At 42.3% G+C, this 19526-nt stretch overlaps 1 protein-coding gene across 1 annotated transcript; it reads right to left on the bottom strand.

Annotated features, from left to right (window-relative positions):
- Positions 1-355: 355 nt before the first annotated feature.
- Positions 356-18229, bottom strand: kcnk10b (potassium channel, subfamily K, member 10b). Its single transcript, XM_069662085.1, has 7 exons — positions 17893-18229; positions 14501-14916; positions 4906-5023; positions 2349-2509; positions 2059-2251; positions 1824-1966; positions 356-1525 (listed from the first exon to the last, which is right to left on the bottom strand). The coding sequence occupies exons 1-7, from the start codon at positions 17945-17947 to the stop codon at positions 872-874; spliced, it is 1740 nt and encodes a 579-aa protein (XP_069518186.1). The 5' UTR covers positions 17948-18229; the 3' UTR covers positions 356-871.
- Between the last annotated feature and the right edge of the window lie 1297 nt (positions 18230-19526).

Genomic DNA, 19526 nt, shown 5'->3' with positions numbered 1-19526 from the left:
AATCTCTTTAGAAGCCCATTCACCATGTTCACATGGCGGCTACTTTCCTCTGACGTCCGGCTCAAATGCTGCTATAATGTCGTGCTGCTCTGCTGTAGGTTGTAAGTCATACAAATGAAGGATATCTAGCTATTGTTAACATTTTACTGCTTCCCGATTAATGAGCAACAGAAAAGACATTTGATAGTGAAAATACAGAGGATATTCAGCCATACTCCAACTTGTTTGATAACTGATTAGCAGTAAAACAAAAGCTAATGCAAGCATCAAACCACTTCTTAGCTAACACTGCGTAAGCTAGCAAAGTAGAACTTAACTGTTGTATTGCAACACTACCAAACGGTGTAATATTAGTCACCTAGCTAAAGGTAGTGTTAGCTAGTAAGTGGCTGGATGCTAACGTTAGCTGTTCACGACTGTAGCTAACGGGTAATCAAACATGTTTTGACGGGCAGAATTCCCTCTGGATTGAAATGATAAAGATTTGTCGGATACCCTAAATTTATTTACAACCTGGAACGCAGCACTTTGACATTTTAACAGATCATTCCCCCCCTCAAAGCGTGATGTAGAAAGAAGAAAATGGCCACTGTGTAAATATGGTAAACGGAACTGTAGCATCTAATATGAGGTATTTTCACTACAGCCTCTCCTGTCTCTTCAGTTCATTCATTTTTGGCAGCACATTTTCTTCCCATGGCTATGGCACGATGACTGAATTTCCTGGGAGCATTCCCAATCTACGCATAGGAACAGAAAGGCACATTTCTCGACATCTCAAAGGACCATGCACTCTTGTTCTGCGTCTCTGTCTCTGCATCTTTCACTCTGTTTCTCTTTCTCTGTCTCTAAGAGCTCTTCCATTCAGTAGCTAGTCATTCTCTTCATCTTTGGCCTGTTCTGAAATGAATCCATTCAGTTGGGCGCGCTCCGTTGCATACTGCGACAGGTTTGTCAGACTGGTGTTTCCCTCTTTTCTTTCCCCACTTTCCTCATCTGGCTCCACATCGTCTTCTTCTTCTTCTTCCGTCCTCTCCTCACCCAGCATGGCGCTACCGTTGTTTATGCACACACTCGCCCGTCGAACCTCGTCAGTAATGTTCCTTCGCAGGTCGCGGTTCTTGTTGCGTCTGGCCAGCTTGGTGAGGGATCCGAAGCGCAGATTGAAGAGATTCTCCTCCGAGGAAGACGCCGTCTGCGGCGTTTGCTCGCTCCCCTGATGGTCGTACGGCTCACAGGCCCCCTTCAGTCTCAGGTTGTTGAGCTTGGTGTCGATGCTCTCCTGCGAGGAAGTCTTGAAGCGGCCGGCATCCAGGCTGGCGAACAAAGCCCGCTTCTCTGGAGACAGCATGTCCAGGGAGTGAGCCCGCTGCTCCAGGCCGAGCTGACGGCGCTCCATGCTGCGGATGGTGGCGGCCCGCTGGAGCTTGTCGTGGATCTCGACACTCAGGCGCCGCCGCGTTTCGCGGAACTCTGCCCGTACGTTTGCTTTCCATTCGGCTGCGTGAGCTTTGAACTCCCCAACCTGTGACAGCAAGACAAGAAGAAAGAACAGGTTAGGAAAGCGTGATTAATCCACAACATCACAGTCCTGGGGAAAGATATGATTGTCAATGATTGATGATTATTTAGCAATGATTATTTAATGCTATGTAGAAATTAAGAAAATCACGACATGGTAGACACGTCTCCTCTGTCTCGACTAAAAGATCTTCAATTACCAGACAAAATAAGAACAAGGACAGAGGAGGCAGCATCTGAATGACCTTTTAATTTGTACCTCTCTAATGTAATACTGAGCGGTGTAATTGAATGATCCCCACCTCCTCTTTGGTCTTTTTAGACAGTATTTGAAACCAGTCTCCAATCATGCTGAGGACGGCCGCAAAGTACGCCAAACCCACCAAGATCCAGAACCACACCAGAGGCTTGTACCACTTCATGTAGTCGATCCTGCGGTTTCCACCTGGAAGGGGAGGAGAGATGGCAGTATGAGTAAAAAAAATAGTCCCACAAAAGAGTCATCTGCTTCATGACAGCAACCATAGCTCTTCGTACCTGCCACGTAGTCTCCTATTCCCACTGTGGTGAGAGTGATCACAACAAAGTAGATGGCCTCCAGCGTGGTCCAGCCCTCGATGTGTTTAAAGATGATGGCAGGGATGGTGACGAAAACTATGCAGCCAGCCAGGATGAACAGGATGGTGGACGTCACTCTGATCTTCGTCCGGCTGATCTGCCTGTGTTTTTGCTGCGAAAAACCAAAAAGACAACGCTCATTAGGACTCATAAAAAAAGCATCGAAACTAGAAACAACACATGAACACTTGCAAACTTTAGCAGCTCACCCTGAATATCTTCTCAACTCTCAAGATGCTTTTCACAAAGATCGTCCCCAGCTGGTCTCCGATCCCCGCCAACAAGAAGCCGAAGAGAGGGATGCCAAATATGGCATAAAGGATGCAAAAGATTTTCCCGCCTTCCGTGCTTGGAGCTATGTTTCCATAACCTGTCAAAACAAGGACAACAGGAGGAAGAGGATGGATGGGGGGAAAGAAGTAGGGTAAGTGAGTTAAGAGCCATGCCAATAAGGGCAGCAAACAAGGAATGCAAAGAACGGCCGAGGAGTCAGAAGAGTAATATGAGACGGAGAAGAAAACAATTAGGACTTTCTTATGCAACATAATTGATTGACGCGCTTATGTATTGCCTTTTGGTTCCAGCAGCAGGGGTCTGTGGTAAACAAGATCGTAGAGCGCCAACAATTAGGTTCCCCTAAGAGAAAATTGAATTAATTATGTCTTTAAAGTGACAGAGATACAATGAAGACGCCTGGGAAAATATACTTAACCCAATTCTTACCATTGTGACTGTAATACTAGCATCCTGTGGGTTACTTACGTCCACTGTCGTATATATTTTACATGAATATTCGTCCAGAGAATAATGCTGTTCTGAATTTCAGACTGTTATGTAATATTAAAGCTGAGGGTCTTATTTTTTTTATATCCTGGTTGTAAACTTAATGAAGCCAATTAAAGCTCTGCCACATATTAGCAAATGTTGTAGTTAATTAAATCTGTAGACGACACCCTAACAGCAGGTAGCGCAGGGACACTGTGTTTTATAAAGTTATTTGAAGGCGGAAGCTTTCATGTTGGAGTCGTGGCTCATAAATGAGACTATTACCAATGATCTCTTTGATCAAAGCTTCCAGGCATTCAAGCACTGTTCACTTTGAGGAAGAATTCTGAATCTCAAATGTTTGTCTTGCGAAAAGACAGCTCTTTATGGGGGGGAAACAAGCCAGTAGGGGGACTTTGACGTAGAGTAAAGCAATGTGTTTAAGTCTGCAGCGTGTGTTTTCTCAGCATCCTCCACACTGTCGATCTTCACAGGTTGTTAAAATCACCGCTGCTTAGCTTTGCATCATTTAGCAACACCTCACCAGGGCATTTTTAAAGAACAAATCCCATGAAAAGCACTTGCTCGGCTTTTGAAAAATGAAAGGTGCCTGTACGTTTTGCAACTAGAAACTCATGCGGTTGTTTAGTAAAGCACTGTGCAACAGTTAAATTTGCCATATTGGCAAATGTATGTAATAGTTTTTTCTCCATACAAATAAGCAGTGTTGCCAGGTTGGGTGGTATTTAAGGAGTCCCAAAGTGTACATAGATGAATACAATATTAAACCTCCATTACTAAACTCTATTATTCGATCTTTTCTTTGATCTTGAGCGACGCCTGCGAGCTAGTTCAGGCAGGCAAATCGAGCTGCACTGATTTCACACTTGACACGCGTCATTCTCCACAGTCACCTGACTAAGGCCCCGATCAGACAGAGCGTGTTTTGCAGGCTGCAAAACGTGAGGCGCACCACACTTCCTTTTTTGTTGAAGGCTATACGGTTGAAAAAAGAGCAGCTTTTTTTTCTGTTGTTAAGGCAACCACCGAATCATTGGCTGTCATTAACCTAACCGTTATTTTATAAACAGACAGAAGGTCCGCCTCTCCTTTCATCCGATTAGACAATGAGAGAAATTATCTTTTCTGCTTTGAGTTGAAGTTTTTTCAACTCAACGCTCGGAGCGTTTCCTCAAAAACACAAGGCGCAAAGAGAGGAAAAATGTGAGCCGCTCAGCAACGTAAAAGCAGCGCGCAAAAAGCGTCCCTCTCATAGAAAACAACTACAAAAAAGTCGCCCCCAGCTGCTAAAACGTGCTCTGTCTGATCGTGCCCTAACACGGTGGTTAGCCGGTTGCCTTACAGCTAGAAGGTCCCTTGATCGAGTCCCAGTTCGGCTGAAGTGGGCCTTTCTGTGCGGGTACGCCCGCCTTCTCCCACAGTCCAAAAACATGCTCGTTAGGTTCATTGGTGACTCTAAAATTGCCCGTAGGTGTGACTGTAAGCATGAAAGGTTGTCTGTCTTTATGTGTCAGCCCTGTGATTGACTGACAATCAGCCCAGGGTGTACTCCGCCTCTCGCCCAACGACAGCTAGGATAGGCTCCTGCCCCGCCGAGCCCCTGAACAGGATAGGCGATATAGATAATGGATGGATGGACGGATTTCCCATCTCCCTCTGCTCTGTCATTGCCACCACTGCCCTGCACCAGTACTGCGCCCATACTTTCAGCCCCACCACCACCCCAGCATCCACCTGCAGGCTCCAGCTAGGGGGATTTATAAGATATTACCCCCTCAAATGCAAGTAAAATAATTCTGCAGGGAGAGATGAGGTTGGAGCCTAGACGCCAAACACAGCTGCCGCTGCAATAAACATTTTAGCAGCGGAATTCAATTATGAATGGAAGACAAATGCCTTTACAAAATAAAATATCTTATCATAGATTAAATGGCAGATTCCTTCAGAATGAGGGTGTGACAGAGTGTAATATAACTGTACCTATGGTTGTGATGACAGTTCCAGCAAAGAAGAAGGCACTGCCCAGGTCCCAGTAACTGGAGTTGTAGGATGTGTCTCCAATCGGGCTCACTCCTGCACTCACCGCATCTATGGCATGCTGAAAAGAACAAAATATATCAGTTATAATGACCATAATTTATCCCCTTGCTTTAAGAAAACACCGTATATAGTGGGGAAACATTCTAGGACAGAAACATGTAGCAGGGCCTTAAATCTGTCCCGCTGAGGACACACACGTGCCTGCTTTGATTTCATTATTACAGTCCTCCTGCTAATGTTTATGTGTTGTCTATTATGTGTGTTTGTGTGTAACCCCTGCCGCTGATTGTGTAACACTCGTGAGGTAACAGAGGGATGCTTCGCGTGCGTCTATCTCCACATCAACCTGGAAGGTCACGCTACCTGATAAAAGAGAATGAGAGAGGAGAAGAGGGAGCGCTGGAAAGGTCCTGAAAACGGGAGGGGGGGAGGGGAATGTTGGCTAGATGCGGAGAATTATCCTGCATTAATCCTGAATTCATGTGAGGAAGATGTAGTAAAACAGGAAGTAGAGCTAGGCGGACAACGTTTCAATTAACTCAATCGATTCTTTCAATAGTTATTCAGCGTCTGGTGTACGTGGAGCTGTTTTTCCACTCAGCTTTCTTCCCCTGATTTGCATGTTTTTACATTCTCACAGACTAAATCTACAGCTGAGTAACATCTTATCTCTCTTTTCTTCAGTGTCAGCCTTTTTCCCCAGTCCCCCGGCTCGCCTAAGTGTCGGGGGGAAACATTAAGAAGTCACAATGCTCTGTGTTTACCGCATCATTATCCTCATTGATCTCCTTCTGTGCTCCATTATGTACCCGCGAGAAGTTAATTCCTTCTTTCTACACTCCCTGTTTATTGGCATTTCGTGAGAAAAGCATTTATTTTGCCTGCGGGCCCGAATAAACATTGCTTGCGGGGACATTAAAGTCAAAGTGAGGGCAGCCTTTCGGCCAGAAAATAGCCTCTGCGCATTCGCAAACATTCCTGGCGAGATCAAAAAACGCACAGCTTCTTCATTCAGAGCGACCCCCAATCTATCCACGCAAGCTGTCAGCGAGATGCAAGTCCATATTATAAAATATGAATCAACTCTCGTGACATACATTTCAAAGCAGACAGAGCGGAGGAGCGCTTCCACATCGCTGCACATGCCTACTCATAATCCTGCATGTGATTACCTCAGCTCCATCAGCGCTGCCCCCCTAATGAGATACTGATATTTGGGTCTAAAATTAGCCGGTTATTGTAATGATATTTCATAGGTTTTAGCACACACAGCTACTTTAAAGGGGGTAAAAATCAAAGCTTTAATTATGTGAGAAAAAACAATCTAATTCTGGAGTCGAGGGAGCGCTATAAATAGCCTCACATTGTATCTGAATACTTTATGAGAAGTCCTATTTCTGTCTCGCCAAGTTCACGCTGCATCACAGATTTGGAAATCCTCCCTGCACATGCACTTCTGAGGCACGAGGATGGTGACTTTTGTTGCGACGTGTTAATGAGGACATACAGTGTTTTTGTTTCTCCTCTTGGAGAATTAGCACGCAGACACTCCACAGGCTCTAATGTGTGTTTTCACTCTCTGAGCCGCAGCTTCATTAGAGAGCGAGCCAACTCCCTGCAGAATTGTATCCCCTCCGCGTGTGTGTGTTTCTGCCCCACAGCAGGTGACATCAGTGATCCAGCCAGCATGGCGCTTTACCCTCTCCTTCACCCACCTTCCCTGTGAAGCTGGTGCCAAGCAATCTCCTCTGCAGCACTTTCACCATCACTAATATCTATAGCTCCACTCGGTCCATCCTGAAGCATTTAAGCTGCCAACAGGAAAAAGCAGCTCCATCCCAGATTAGATTAAAGTTATGACTTTCTGTTTTTAATCGAAGAAAAGGAGAATTTCAGCTCCAATTATAGTTGAATAATCACAGGGAGAAAAAACGCCTTTACACATATTCTGTTACTTAAGCCCCATCCTTGGGGGAAGAGGGTGCAGCTGTCCCTGGGCCCACACTCAGTGGAGGCTCCCTAATAAACTAAGTTTCAGTCACTATGGTTGCAGCACTGTGGACAGCGCCACACCTATCTGTAGCTCTCTCTCTCTCTCATAAAAAAACAGATCTAAAATGCATCCACAATAAGCAAACAAATGAGACTTACTTCAATGGGAAATTTAAAAAATTATAAAAGATTTCGCAAAAATTCTTTACAGATTTTTTTAGTGACAAAGGATCCAGGTGGCTGACGGTCCGAATGCAGCGCGAGACTGATATGGTTGTTGGATCTAGCGCGGCAGCGAGATGGAGCTCCCGCGGTTACCCTTCCGTGCGGGTCCTACGTCACTGTCGCCAATTTATGCCTTTTGTACAATAGGAGAGGATGTATCAGCTATTTTACATTTGTGAATTTTAAAATGACTGTCAGAAGGGCCCATCGAGAGTCTAGATCCACCCCTGGTCTTAAGTATAAGTATAGAAGTATTGCCAAGAAACTGTAATTAAAGTATCAGAAGTAAAACTACTCACAACAGAGTTTGCACATTATTGCCACTAGGTATGCACCGATACCACTTTTTTTCAGACCAAGTACAAGTGCAAGTACTTACATTTGGGTACTTGCCAATACCGAGTACCAATATGAGTACTTAATAATATTACAGTTCTCATAATATCTTTAAAAGCATGTTTCATTGTCATCAGATGTTCCTCACTTTCTGACTGTCACAACGTAAATCGACAGAATGATGCAACTGTTGCTGACATTTTGCATCAACTTCGTTTTACTCAACAAACAAACTGTCACTGCCACACATTTTACTTTCGTGTAACCTATAACACATTCAGTGGATTTCAGTATAAAAACATCACGTGATGAACACTCCCATTTCTGAGCGCACCTGAACGCAGCACTACACAGCGCATCCCCCCGGAAACACGGCAGGGAGGGAGACATGCCCGAACATGTTTACTGCACTTGCTACAGAGACATCAGTGATCGCCAATGGACTCTTTTTTACCGTGTGTGCGTCCATGAATATGTAAGTTAGTTTGCCTTAATGTTTATGTTTCACTCTGTTAGCTTAAGTTGGGCCGTGAGTGGACACGTTAGTGTTGTCTGTGAGGACTAAACCTTTATCTGAAAAGAGCTGCTTCTCCGCCTACCTGCTTAACTGGGAGGCTAATGTCAAGCCGTAAGGTGGTATTCAGCTGCGGTACTCTTCGTAGTTTTACGAGTACGAGTACTTAAGTGCATCGGTATCGGTGCATCCCTAATTACCACATTATTCGGTATGCTAAAGGTGTTTTTCTGAGAAAAGGGGCAGTTATTTAAGTGTATGTTAAATATGAAGGCCTCAGTTTGCAGTGGTGCTGAATTTGTTTCCCATTACACCTTTATATAAGTTTAAGAGTGTCCACTGAGTTTATATTACAGTATTATGAAAATGTATACTGATGCTTACTGACATGTAACTGCAGTTAGTCACATTTCTTGAATGTAAAAACCATTATCAAACAAATAAATGTAGTCAAGTACACAGAACATTTGGCATTTTACTCAGGAGTTAGCATACAATTAGAATAAGATGTTATTTCATTTGGGACAAAATGCTAATAAAGTACTTTTAAATAGTACCAAATTATAGTAAATGCACTAAGTGACATTCAGCTGCATATATAGTACCTTGTGTTGACACATTTGAAGACACAAGGGTCCATAGAACCTGTAAATTGCTGTCAAAATGTATAGTATTTTCATTAGTTAGTGCACTCTGTATTGACACCTGAGGAGCTGATGCTTTATTATTCACTGTTAGTAAGTAGCCTCACTTTATAGTAGTTCTCACAAACAACTAAAAATCCATGAATTTAAAAAGGAAATCAACTGAAAATTATATAATTTGTGTTATAAAAACATGATGACGGCGTCAGTTGCATTTCCTGACGTAGTTGAACTGCAGGTAGCTCAGTGTTTATAAAAGTTTATTTGCAGATAAGTGACTCATCAATAAACCAGGCCTGACTGGTGTCAATACCGGCGCAGCTTCACATCCTGCCACAGTGTGAGTCATACCAACGCTGCAGGAAAAGCCAATTAGGTCTGCTGTTTCAGTGGGCGCACAGTGGGTAGGTGGACAGCACAGACACTGAGGCAGACTCGGGGAGGTCAACAGACAGCATGGACACACACTCGCACACATTAAGTCGACAGATGCTGGGGAGCAAACCATCATAAGTACATCGTCTTCTTCCGCCTCATGCACACACACGCTGTACATAAAAGCACGCACATGCTTTCAATGGTTGTCATTTTTCTGTCAACTCCTCCGCCAAACAGTTGACAACAGTGAGTCACCACTGCTGTGTCGCCACAGAGGGTCTTTGTCTGAGTGACAGGCGTGACACCGCATGAACAGACCGATAACGTAACCTGCGAAAAGACCAGACAGACTCTCTGATGGAGTACTTGTGAAGAAGCACGTCCTGAAGGCCTTTTCTTGAGACAGCGGGGGGGAAAAGTGTGAGCTTCACACATGGCATGTTATATGATATTTTTTCAAAGCTAACGGTGCGAGTATTATCATAACTAAACAGAGTGATAAAATAACGTTATTTATTCTGATGAAAAGAAATAGTTTGACGTTTTGGCAAACAAATTTGTTCACCTTCTTTCTGAGAGTTTGTCAAGAAGATAGATACCATACTTGCAGGTTCACGGTTGATACGGCGCTAGCTGCTTGCTAGCTAGCTTAGCATAAAGACTGGAAACAAAAAGAAGCAGCTAGTATTGCTTTGTCAAAGGTAACAAAATCTGCCTAAAGCCTACAATTAAACATATTGTTCATGTATTCTGAACAGAAATGTAAATAGAACAGGCTTGTATTAAGCATAGACTGTATAAGTGTTTGTGGACTATGGTTTTTTAAGCCTCGACTTCGGCAAGTTTGATCTTGCCATCTTGGTTTTTTGGATCTAAACGTGACTAAATTTAGATGACAGGTGGAAACACATTGCTTTGTCTCTATCCTGGTTAAAAGGAAGCAGGTATACTGACTTTTCAATCATCTGGAGCCACTATAAATGGATAAAATATTTACAATCATACTGTACGTAGACGAAGACGTAAAACTAGTAATTGACACCCTAAACTCATTAGGAAAAACTTAACTGAGAAACAATTCAAATTGGGGATATTACAGAGGGAAAACAGTTTTCTATAGCTATCAATGAATAAAAACGTGTATACATGTTATTTCAACACTACTTCAATTTATTTTCACTTGAAACACATTAAAAACAAATTGTAGCCTACGATCTGTTTTCAGCATGTCGAGTTTGCAATCCTGCCTGCTGGTGCGATAGTTGAGCTCAGCGCTCAACTGGCAGTCATGACAGCGCATGTCAGTGACGAAGCTTTAGCTAGATTATAACGCCAATAAAATACCTCTCTGCATTTTATACTGGTATATTGTTTGCACCAGTATATAGGACACAGCCCACTTTTTAGATGAAAAAAATTTATTAAAAGTCTTATACACCAAATTTTACAGTTGGTTAATTTTCTAATTTCTTTCCGTACAATCTGACTTATTTTTGCAACTAATGCAGTCGCCCTCTATTGGTCAAAAGAAAGAATTAATTTTTAAGGCATTTCTACATTGGCTTCATTTCAAGGTCATCTGTTCCGAGCCAAAACTTAAAATAAATACATACAGTATATGATGTAGCACATAAGCCAATACTACAATTTTGGACAGATTACTTCAATAAGAAATATTTATGCTAATTTGTTAGTTCCAGAGGTGCCAGTTGGCGGGTTTTATTTCTTTTGGACAGAATGATGCAAGCTGTGTTCCCATGTTTTTTGGTATTTATGCTAAATTAAGCTAACCAGCTGCTTACTGTGTGGAAAAGAGAGTGGTATTAGAAACATCTCACCATGACAAATTAATCTTCTCATGCATTTATTCATTTATTTAATATGGTAAATTAGTTCTTTAAAGTTTCATACTGGCAAATTACTCTAAAGCTTTGACTTCCTGGTGAGACAGTCTGTCCAGGAGACAGTCTTCTCTGTGATTCAGCTGCTGCTACAAGTGCTGCAGCAGGAGGTCTGTGGCTGCCGGCCTGTGCAATGAATAATTGATTCCCTCCGGACCCCAGGCACACCACGCTAAAGGTTTTTATTTCCACACTTCTCTATTCGAAAAACTATCATTGATTTTATTTTTTTTACAAACTCATGATAGTGCTTCTGTGGCTCAAAGGTTGAGCACCGCAAGGGAAGAAGAAGAAATGATGCTTCTATGGGAACGAACAAAAGAACAGAGGTGGGTGTGGAGGGGGAGGGAGGGAGGGAGGGAGGGAGAGGCAAGTAGATAGTCCAATATCCTCTGGAGCTGTGTTGAAGAAGCTAACGTCAAATGGAGCCATTCTAGCGGAAAGTGGAGCACACCAAATACCATGTGGTTGGTTCTCTCTTTGGGGTTTTTCAAGCTTAAGAGAATCACTAACCTGTATCTTGTACTTTGTATTCTCAGACTACATTTTGGTTTTCTTGACTTCTGCATCACATGCAATGATATTGCCTAAAATGTAAACAACAAGGTCGACAAATATATTGTATTTAAACCAATATATAACAATATTGTCACAGATTTTGGCTCTTTTTTCTTCTAAAAAGAACTGTTTGACTGATCTTAGTCCTGCTTTTTTCTATCACCACACTCCCTCACAAATCAAACTTTCCACTCAGCCAACTGCACGCCGACACATCTCAAATCATTTTCCAATCCCGTGTCCAGGGGTACATGTCAGCTTGATGCAGCGACCTTAAATCTTGACCTATAATTCTGCCTGTGATATAAGAGAGCGATGTGATATAAAGCGGCTGACACCGTGAAAAGACATTGTTAAATGCAGTGAGGTTGGGGTGTGATGAACGATTTTTCGGGCTTGTTATGTGCTTCAGTTCACACAGGTAGTGGCTGAGGATAAAACCCTCAGAAGCCATATTGTAAAAATGTGGAATATAGCAGGATCAGCAAGCTTCAGGTCAAATTCAATCAACCTACATAGCTTACGAGTTGTCCGTCAGGTTGTTAACAACAGAGTGATTTAACCTTTAAGTTAGAGACCTGCCACAAATGATTCATTACCATAGGCGCCAACAGACTTTAATGTCCTGTCATGTACATTTTAAAGTATCAGAGGGTTACTTACATCTTCCTGCATCATTGAACCCCCCTAAATCTGTAGTTAAAACATCAAATATTTCATTGATAGAAAATATAGGGGGAAAAATCTTGCAGTAAAGACACATCGCTGTTCTGGCCGTGAGCTACTTTCTTTTTTTGAAACGTGTGGGTGTTGCTGAAGCCTCACTCTGGGATTTCATACTGTACGAATGCATTTATTTTTGAGGGTATTCAGATACAACTTGGTTATAAAACAACAACTCTCTATATTTGCATCATAAAAAGTAGGTCTTAATTACTCCTGTATATGAACAATATGAACTGAATACATGAAAATCAATAGAGTTCTGCTCTCTAAGAGCAAAGGTCACAGTGACTGGCCTTATTTCTTACGATGCAGAAGACAGTGAGAGGACTTTAATGTACCATTACGTAACATAAACCTGCATGTGCTCTCAACGTGTTTGCCAACAGATGTCAAGTGTCACTGAGAATTATGGGTATCTCTGTGGTGACCCTGGAGGTATTATTGTGCTTCCTGCTAAAGATGCACCTGCTCCTGACATTTACCCTGTCAACATCATGCAGAGAAGAGCAGGTGTAGCTTCTAATGAAGATCTCTATATTATTTATTGACTCATAAAACCAGCAGGAAGACACCTGATTTAACTGTCCTTAAAAGGATAAATAAAGTAGCATTATAGGGTCAATCACAACTACTTTGCCTTTGGTTTAGTCATGTAAAAATGCAGCCCACCCACCTGCATGCATATTTTGGCGCTAAGTGCACCTAAATAAAGCACAATAATAGCAAACTAGAGTATACACTGAGAACTGGAGTGTTCACAATAGTAGAGTGGCTGAGGAGTGGGATGACGGAGCTGAAGCTAACAGCAACATCTTGAAAAAACTAAAGTGTCTGCCTCTCCAGCATCAAGGACAAAACTGCTCTTACACAATCTGTGATTATGATGACCGAGGCGTACAAATAATTTTATCAGATGAAAGGAATTGACACAGGTGCCATCATCATCACTATCCGTATACGACCACAAATGGCGCAGGGCTGACGTCATGTGATGCAGCCTGAGCGACTCCATTTACTTCCTTGAACCTGCAATAACTGATTTCATTGGGCTCTTTTGGCTAGCAGACGCAAGTTATGAACACATAATTCACGCAAAAGTTACAGAGCAAAATGATCATATATCTGGAGTTGTGTTCGGTAAATTTATGTCCAATATTTACTCTTTAAACCAAGCTGTTTTTTCAGGAAAATATCTTGCTCTTTAGCTGCTAAATGATGTTGACTGGCTCACTGTGCCTGTTGTTTGATGCTAAGCAGGTGTGCCGTGGGTTTTAAGGGCACTACTGCTAAAAAAACAGCTGCTTGATGTGACCAAAAATGACTCTATGAGAGCAGTTGAGTGAACCAAAACAGAGGTAAACTGTGTTCATAATAGAAAACAATTCAGTACGTAAAGCAATATTATCCAATACGGTGTACCTCAAGGATCCATATTAGGACCCTTCTCTATGTTTTCTTTACGTCCTTTGTATTTTTATATTCTTCCGTTAAACAAATAAATTAAAAGTTGTAGTCGAGACACCTGAGCTAAACTTGCTGTAAAACTTCGAGGAGAGCTGCAAAATCAGGGGATACAAGGGACCCCTTCCACATTTCGCACAATCACATTGTCATTTTGTCCATTTTTATGCCAAAAAAATCATCATAGCTGCTGTAAGTTGAGGCTTGTTTGTCAAAAAATGTAAATAATCTTTGTAATCAAAGCTGTTCTTTACCACTAAATAATGTCTTTAATTGTCACGTGCTGTTACCATAATAAGTTTTAACGGAACGTGAGCATTACACTGCACGATTATGCAACAGATTTTTTCTCTGTTGATGGACACCGGATTCAAAGGCCATATTTGCTGAAGGACAAGCTGGACATAAAAGGAAGTAGCGCCCAAGCTTTTCAGGGCCATGTGACCAACTAATGAAGCCGGAATTAATTACCGCGAGAACCCTTAATTACCCCCAATAGCAATCACCATCTATAAAACTGCTGCTATAAAGGTCAGTTCAGTGACTTTGATGTCTTTATTTACCAATGAAATTGAATGACACTCGGTGTTATTTAACACATAATTTACATTTAGTTTCTTACCATCCTATCCTCTTAGGAGCCAATCTGTTAGAGATGAACAAAAGTAATAAACTTTGAGGCAGTCTGAGCAGCTGGAGGGAAAACCCAACAACCCTGTTTATGTTCTTTTAAATTTGAAGACCATATGTCTCACTTTATCCAAAAATCCAAAAGCCCAGCAAAATTTTTCATCACTCACCTTGATGAGAGCCTCCAGCTCATCCGGTGTAACGCAAGGATGTCTCTCCAGGAACGAGGCCTTCTCCAGAGTGATACTGGTCTTCTGGATGCTCTCAAACGGCTGCTCCAGCGCCCTGAATGCCAGACCTCCGCAGACCAGGTACAGAACGACCACGATGAACACCGCCAGCACCGTCTTCCACTTCATCACAGAGTGCAGCGCCGCGGCCATGCCGTCGCAGCTGGCGTCCATGCTGGCCACCACGCTGGCAGAGCGGGAGGAGATGGACAGGCGCGGAAGTGGACAGTGACCGTTGGCTTTGGGGTCGCAGCCCATCGGGTTCTGCATGGTGGCCACGCTGGCCTGGACTAGACTGGACTTCACCATGCCGGGCTGGGCCTTTTTGGGAGGCACCAAGTTGGTCTGGACCGCCACTGAAACAGGAATGAGAGGACGTATTTATGTTTTGTTTTGGAGGACACAAAGACAGAATTCATACAATGTAAATGAAAGCACAGAATGAGTCTAATTACATCATTTTCCCACCACCTTTTCCCCTTTAATATAGCTCATATATCAAATACAATAACAGCAGTTTGTCATTGGATTTCTTCTTCCATAGGCCGGTTTTTCAATTTCACTTGTGTGCCTCAGTAAAGGGCTAGAAAAACACTTCTCTAAATGTAATGAAGTAAACATCAGTACGGTGTTGTGAGCCCTTACAAGCAGCTTCACAGGCTTGTACGACACACTGAAGGACGTAAACGCAAGCTCATTGAAAACCTATAGCCTCCCGTGTGAAGCATTATAGAGTGATTTCCTGTTATTACCCTCAGATAATAAAGAGCTCTTCGCAAAGCCAACACTCAACGCTCTCACCCTGTTATCCGACCAAACACTGTGTCAAACACCTCAACATATTGCCTGGCGTAAAATGTGTTTTGGGTTTTACCCATAAAAGCCATTAGAGCTGTGAAATGGAGCCTCAAATGACCTCATCTACCACCTTAATCACTAATGCAGAAACCATCGTCATTAAATGAACATAATGTGTGGGAAGCCTGAAAAAACACAGATGTAAATTTTCCCAAGATTATACATACAATAAGATAGACTTGAGAATATTGAACACACACACACACACACACACACACACACACACAACTAAAAAACACCCTTACAGTGTTGCAAGGTTGCGGCGAAAATTGAGTTGCCCTTTTCTGAGAGGCAGGATTCAATTTTTCTAATAGACTGTAAAAGAAGGATAAGTGCCACTTTCTGTCATTGGCTTCGGGATGGGTTTTAAACTAAATGCGTGCGTGCTGGTGCAGGTCAACAAAGTGGCAAGCAGAACTACAGAGGCAGCCAAATTTAGATTCCTTTTAAAGTGAATAAAGCATTAAATAAGCTATTCAGAGCTGCGGCCTTCACCCCCGACGCCCCCACCTCGCTCAGATCGGAGAGCTCGGCGTGCCTCGGAGGCATGGGCGGAGCCTGTTGTCAACAATGATGCAACTCTGGAAGGAAGGAATCAGGAATGGATTTGTTTGATGGAGGCAGTCTTTTGTGTAATGGGATAGCATCACTTATGGGATATGCTAAGTGAAATGTACACACACACACCACCCTGATGAGTCAAGGGCATCCAGGAAGTGCCTCTGATCCAGGAGCTATGAATCTTGTTAGTTAATCCCTGTATCATAAGTGAATCAATAACAGCAAAGTGGTGTCACAAGCTCTGGAAGGTGCAAAACTGCCACTTTCAATTTACAGTGCAAGCCTTTAAGGGCGGTGGCTGCGTGGGGCTATTTTTAGAACACGAGATGAATTAGAAAATTAAGACTGAGAGGTGAAGCAGCAAAAAGGGCTGTGATCCTACATCGATATGTGGCGCGGCCATTCTGATGGACGTGTTAGAACATCGACTGGTATTAATTGCTAATTTGGGCCAAGTCTCTAACTGGTCTTCCTGAGACACTGATTGCTTTTCATCTCATCTTGTGAGTGGGTGAAATTGAATAAATCAGCTCTATGCAGCCCTGCACAGATAGTCCAGTTAAGAAAGCTGTACCTCACAGTTTTTACTACAGCTATGTGATAAAAACAACATTAAGTTAGAAAAAAAACAAACTGCGATGGTCATAATGTGGCTTGCGGTTCAAATTTCTGAGGCTGTGAGGCTCTAATCTAAAATCCTCATTTCATACCACTGAATTTGCTTCCTATTGATTTTTGCAAATTAAATAATGCCTGAGTGGAGAGCAGTGCCTTTTATCTAATGCCCTCTCTCTCCTATAAGCCTTCACTCTTGTCTCCGACATGTCTGGACAAGCAAACGTCCAACTTATGCAAGAGGATTTCCACAATTCAGTCGCAATAAAAGATAATAACATTTGGATATTGATGAGGATTTTGTTGTATGAAACATTTACAACACTGTTCAGTGAGGCACAGTTATAGTGGGGCTCTTGAAGCATTCAGTTTGTCAACAATACAGCATGTGAGCTGAATATTGCGTGCACAAAAGCATTATTAACCCACTGTTGAAAAGAGAAAACGATATCTAGTAATAGTAAACACGAATTTTGGGTTGGCTCAGGTCGGCTCTTTGCCCAGTTGGTCCCTGTGGAGCTAGACAGGTTGTAGGCGTGAAACTCACCAGCTGAGCCTCAAAAAATTTTGCGTCAAAGCAGCCTCAATCAGATACGTAGCACTTCCGGTAAGAAATAAATAAAAAAGTAAGACCTTTACTAAGAGATTCGTAATAACTATTCTATAAATCAATATACCAAAACAAAATTTGGATATTTCATTTAAATATTCTCGTATGCTTTTAGGGAAACGATGTGTAAAAAATATTAGCATTAGAGGAAATGAAGCCGGACTCATAACCCTGTAAGACGAACTATTCGGTAGTTATACCGCTTGAGTCCTCTGAAAATAACTCATCCCTCATAAAATGGAGAATTGCAGCCTCAGGCAGAATATTTCGGGCAACAATTCTTTTACGAAACATTACTTGTTGGGCAAAAACATGCTTTTATTTTGACACCTAATCCGGTTTCACGTATGTTATTTCCGCTAGCTTGAAGCGGCTCCCAGTAGCGCTGCCCTCCACAGCTGAGCACATGAAGGATGAATGGAGAATAAAGAAATAACCCCAGCCGCTTTGTCTTGTGATGAGGGTCTTTTTAAGAGAATACAGCCATAAAAATAAGAGAAAACACTGAAAGGAATAAACAAAATAATGAATAGGAATTGCGATATTCAAGCAATTGCATAATATAGCCAGTCTGGTGTAGTTTATTGTGTCTCAGGTATCTCCAAGAGATGCTTCTGAATTAATAGTGAGATAAAATGACACAACCTATCTAAAGTTATCGGAAAATAAGAAAGCATTGTTTACCAACCTTGTTCAGGGTCCCAGTTAACTTGTTTTCTCGGGTTTTCTATTGGAAATTTCATCTCTATTTTTGTTCTCAATCAAAACGCAGGGAAAAAAATGTTCTCTTGGATGACATAAACACTGAAAAAATAACAAAATCACGAGTAGTTCCTCTCCCGCATCTTCGGCACATCATTTTGTCTCGGATGCTCAGAAATAAACGCATCGCAAAACCGCATTGTCTGCCTCTGCTGTCCCCCCCCCCTCCTCTATTTTTTTCTCCACCTCGTTTGGACGCGTGGTGCTCGCCTGACGGACTGAGATACTTGTGAGACCTTTTCACTGAGCTGTCGCACCCCAACCACATCCCGTCTCACACACAAACACACACACATACACGCGCACAGGAGTGGTCCGGTCCAGAGAAGCAGCCGGACTGTGTCCACGAGAGCAACTTTACCCACGCGCTTCACCGGCAGGAAGAACAACGAGAAAGGATGCTCTCCTCCCTTTTATTCCAAAGAAACGCACCACTACAGCTGCCTTTTACTACACATAGCGCCGGGAAATTTGCATGGATACATCAGCTACATTTCTATCATACAATTTTGTCAATACTCACTCTTCTGTCTTCTGTTTGCTCCCCCCCAAAACAGGATTATCCTCTCATCGTTTGGCAACCGGCGACTGAGCACATGGAGCTGGGCGGCAAGTCAGAGATGTACCCACGCCAAATCAGCAGCAGACTTAAACCATTACATCATTCGCATGTATGGGAAACAGTGTATTATTTATGAACTTCAAGACGAGTCAAATCCACCATCCTGTTAGACCCACTCTACTGGGTAATAAGTGAGAGAGAATCTGGCCAAAAAAAGGCCTACATTCATGAATAGTTGGGTTACATTGTTTTAGGAAATATATAATTACTTAATTGACTTTAAGTTAACACAATAATACAAATATTCAGGCAAAAATGGGCAGCAAATTAAGGCAGATAGGTCCAGCAGCATGTAGGGTTTGCCACATTCAATGTGGAAAAATAAGGGACACTTTCCAGTGAAATCAGGGGTGGTCAACAAATATGTGCCTTTGAATATTATGCATCAATTTGTTTATTATGCATCAAAAGTGTTGTTAAGCACTGAAATATCAGATAATGTTTCTTTTTTATTTGCAGGTAGTTTATTAAAGATAACATTTTTACCCTCAATTCGAAACATCTCAGGAAGGATGGGCTATGTAATGCCTTTTGCACATTGATGCAAACTAGTGTCCAATTATCTGGTGGGATTTTAGAGGCATATCAAATAGACCATGCTTATTGGTTGAATATTTCTCTCTCACACACACACAGGTGGTCGTGCTCTGAGGGAGACAGGTCCTCTGCTTACATCCTCAAAGAACTGTGGACTTATGTAACTGGGAGAACCACAGTGTAGCTGACTGTCAGGTGATGGCTATAAACACAGTGACAACTTACACTATCCATGGCAGGGGGAGTCTGGGGTGTAAGAAATTAAGGAATTTGTAAATGCAAAATTTTAAGTCATCACAACAAGAGCTCATTGATCATAGCAGAAATGTGGCCAAAAAATTTTAGGCTGATTGGTCATGTTGTATTTGAGATAACGTGAGGACAGACAGAAGCACACATGT

Source organism: Semicossyphus pulcher, unplaced genomic scaffold (assembly GCF_022749685.1).
Source record: "Semicossyphus pulcher isolate SPU_LCO1_2020_fin unplaced genomic scaffold, fSemPul1.0.p SCAF_14, whole genome shotgun sequence".
Lineage (NCBI taxonomy): Eukaryota > Metazoa > Chordata > Actinopteri > Labriformes > Labridae > Semicossyphus > Semicossyphus pulcher.
Note: the sequence above shows the minus strand (reverse complement) of the source record. Positions and strands in the feature narration are given on the sequence as shown.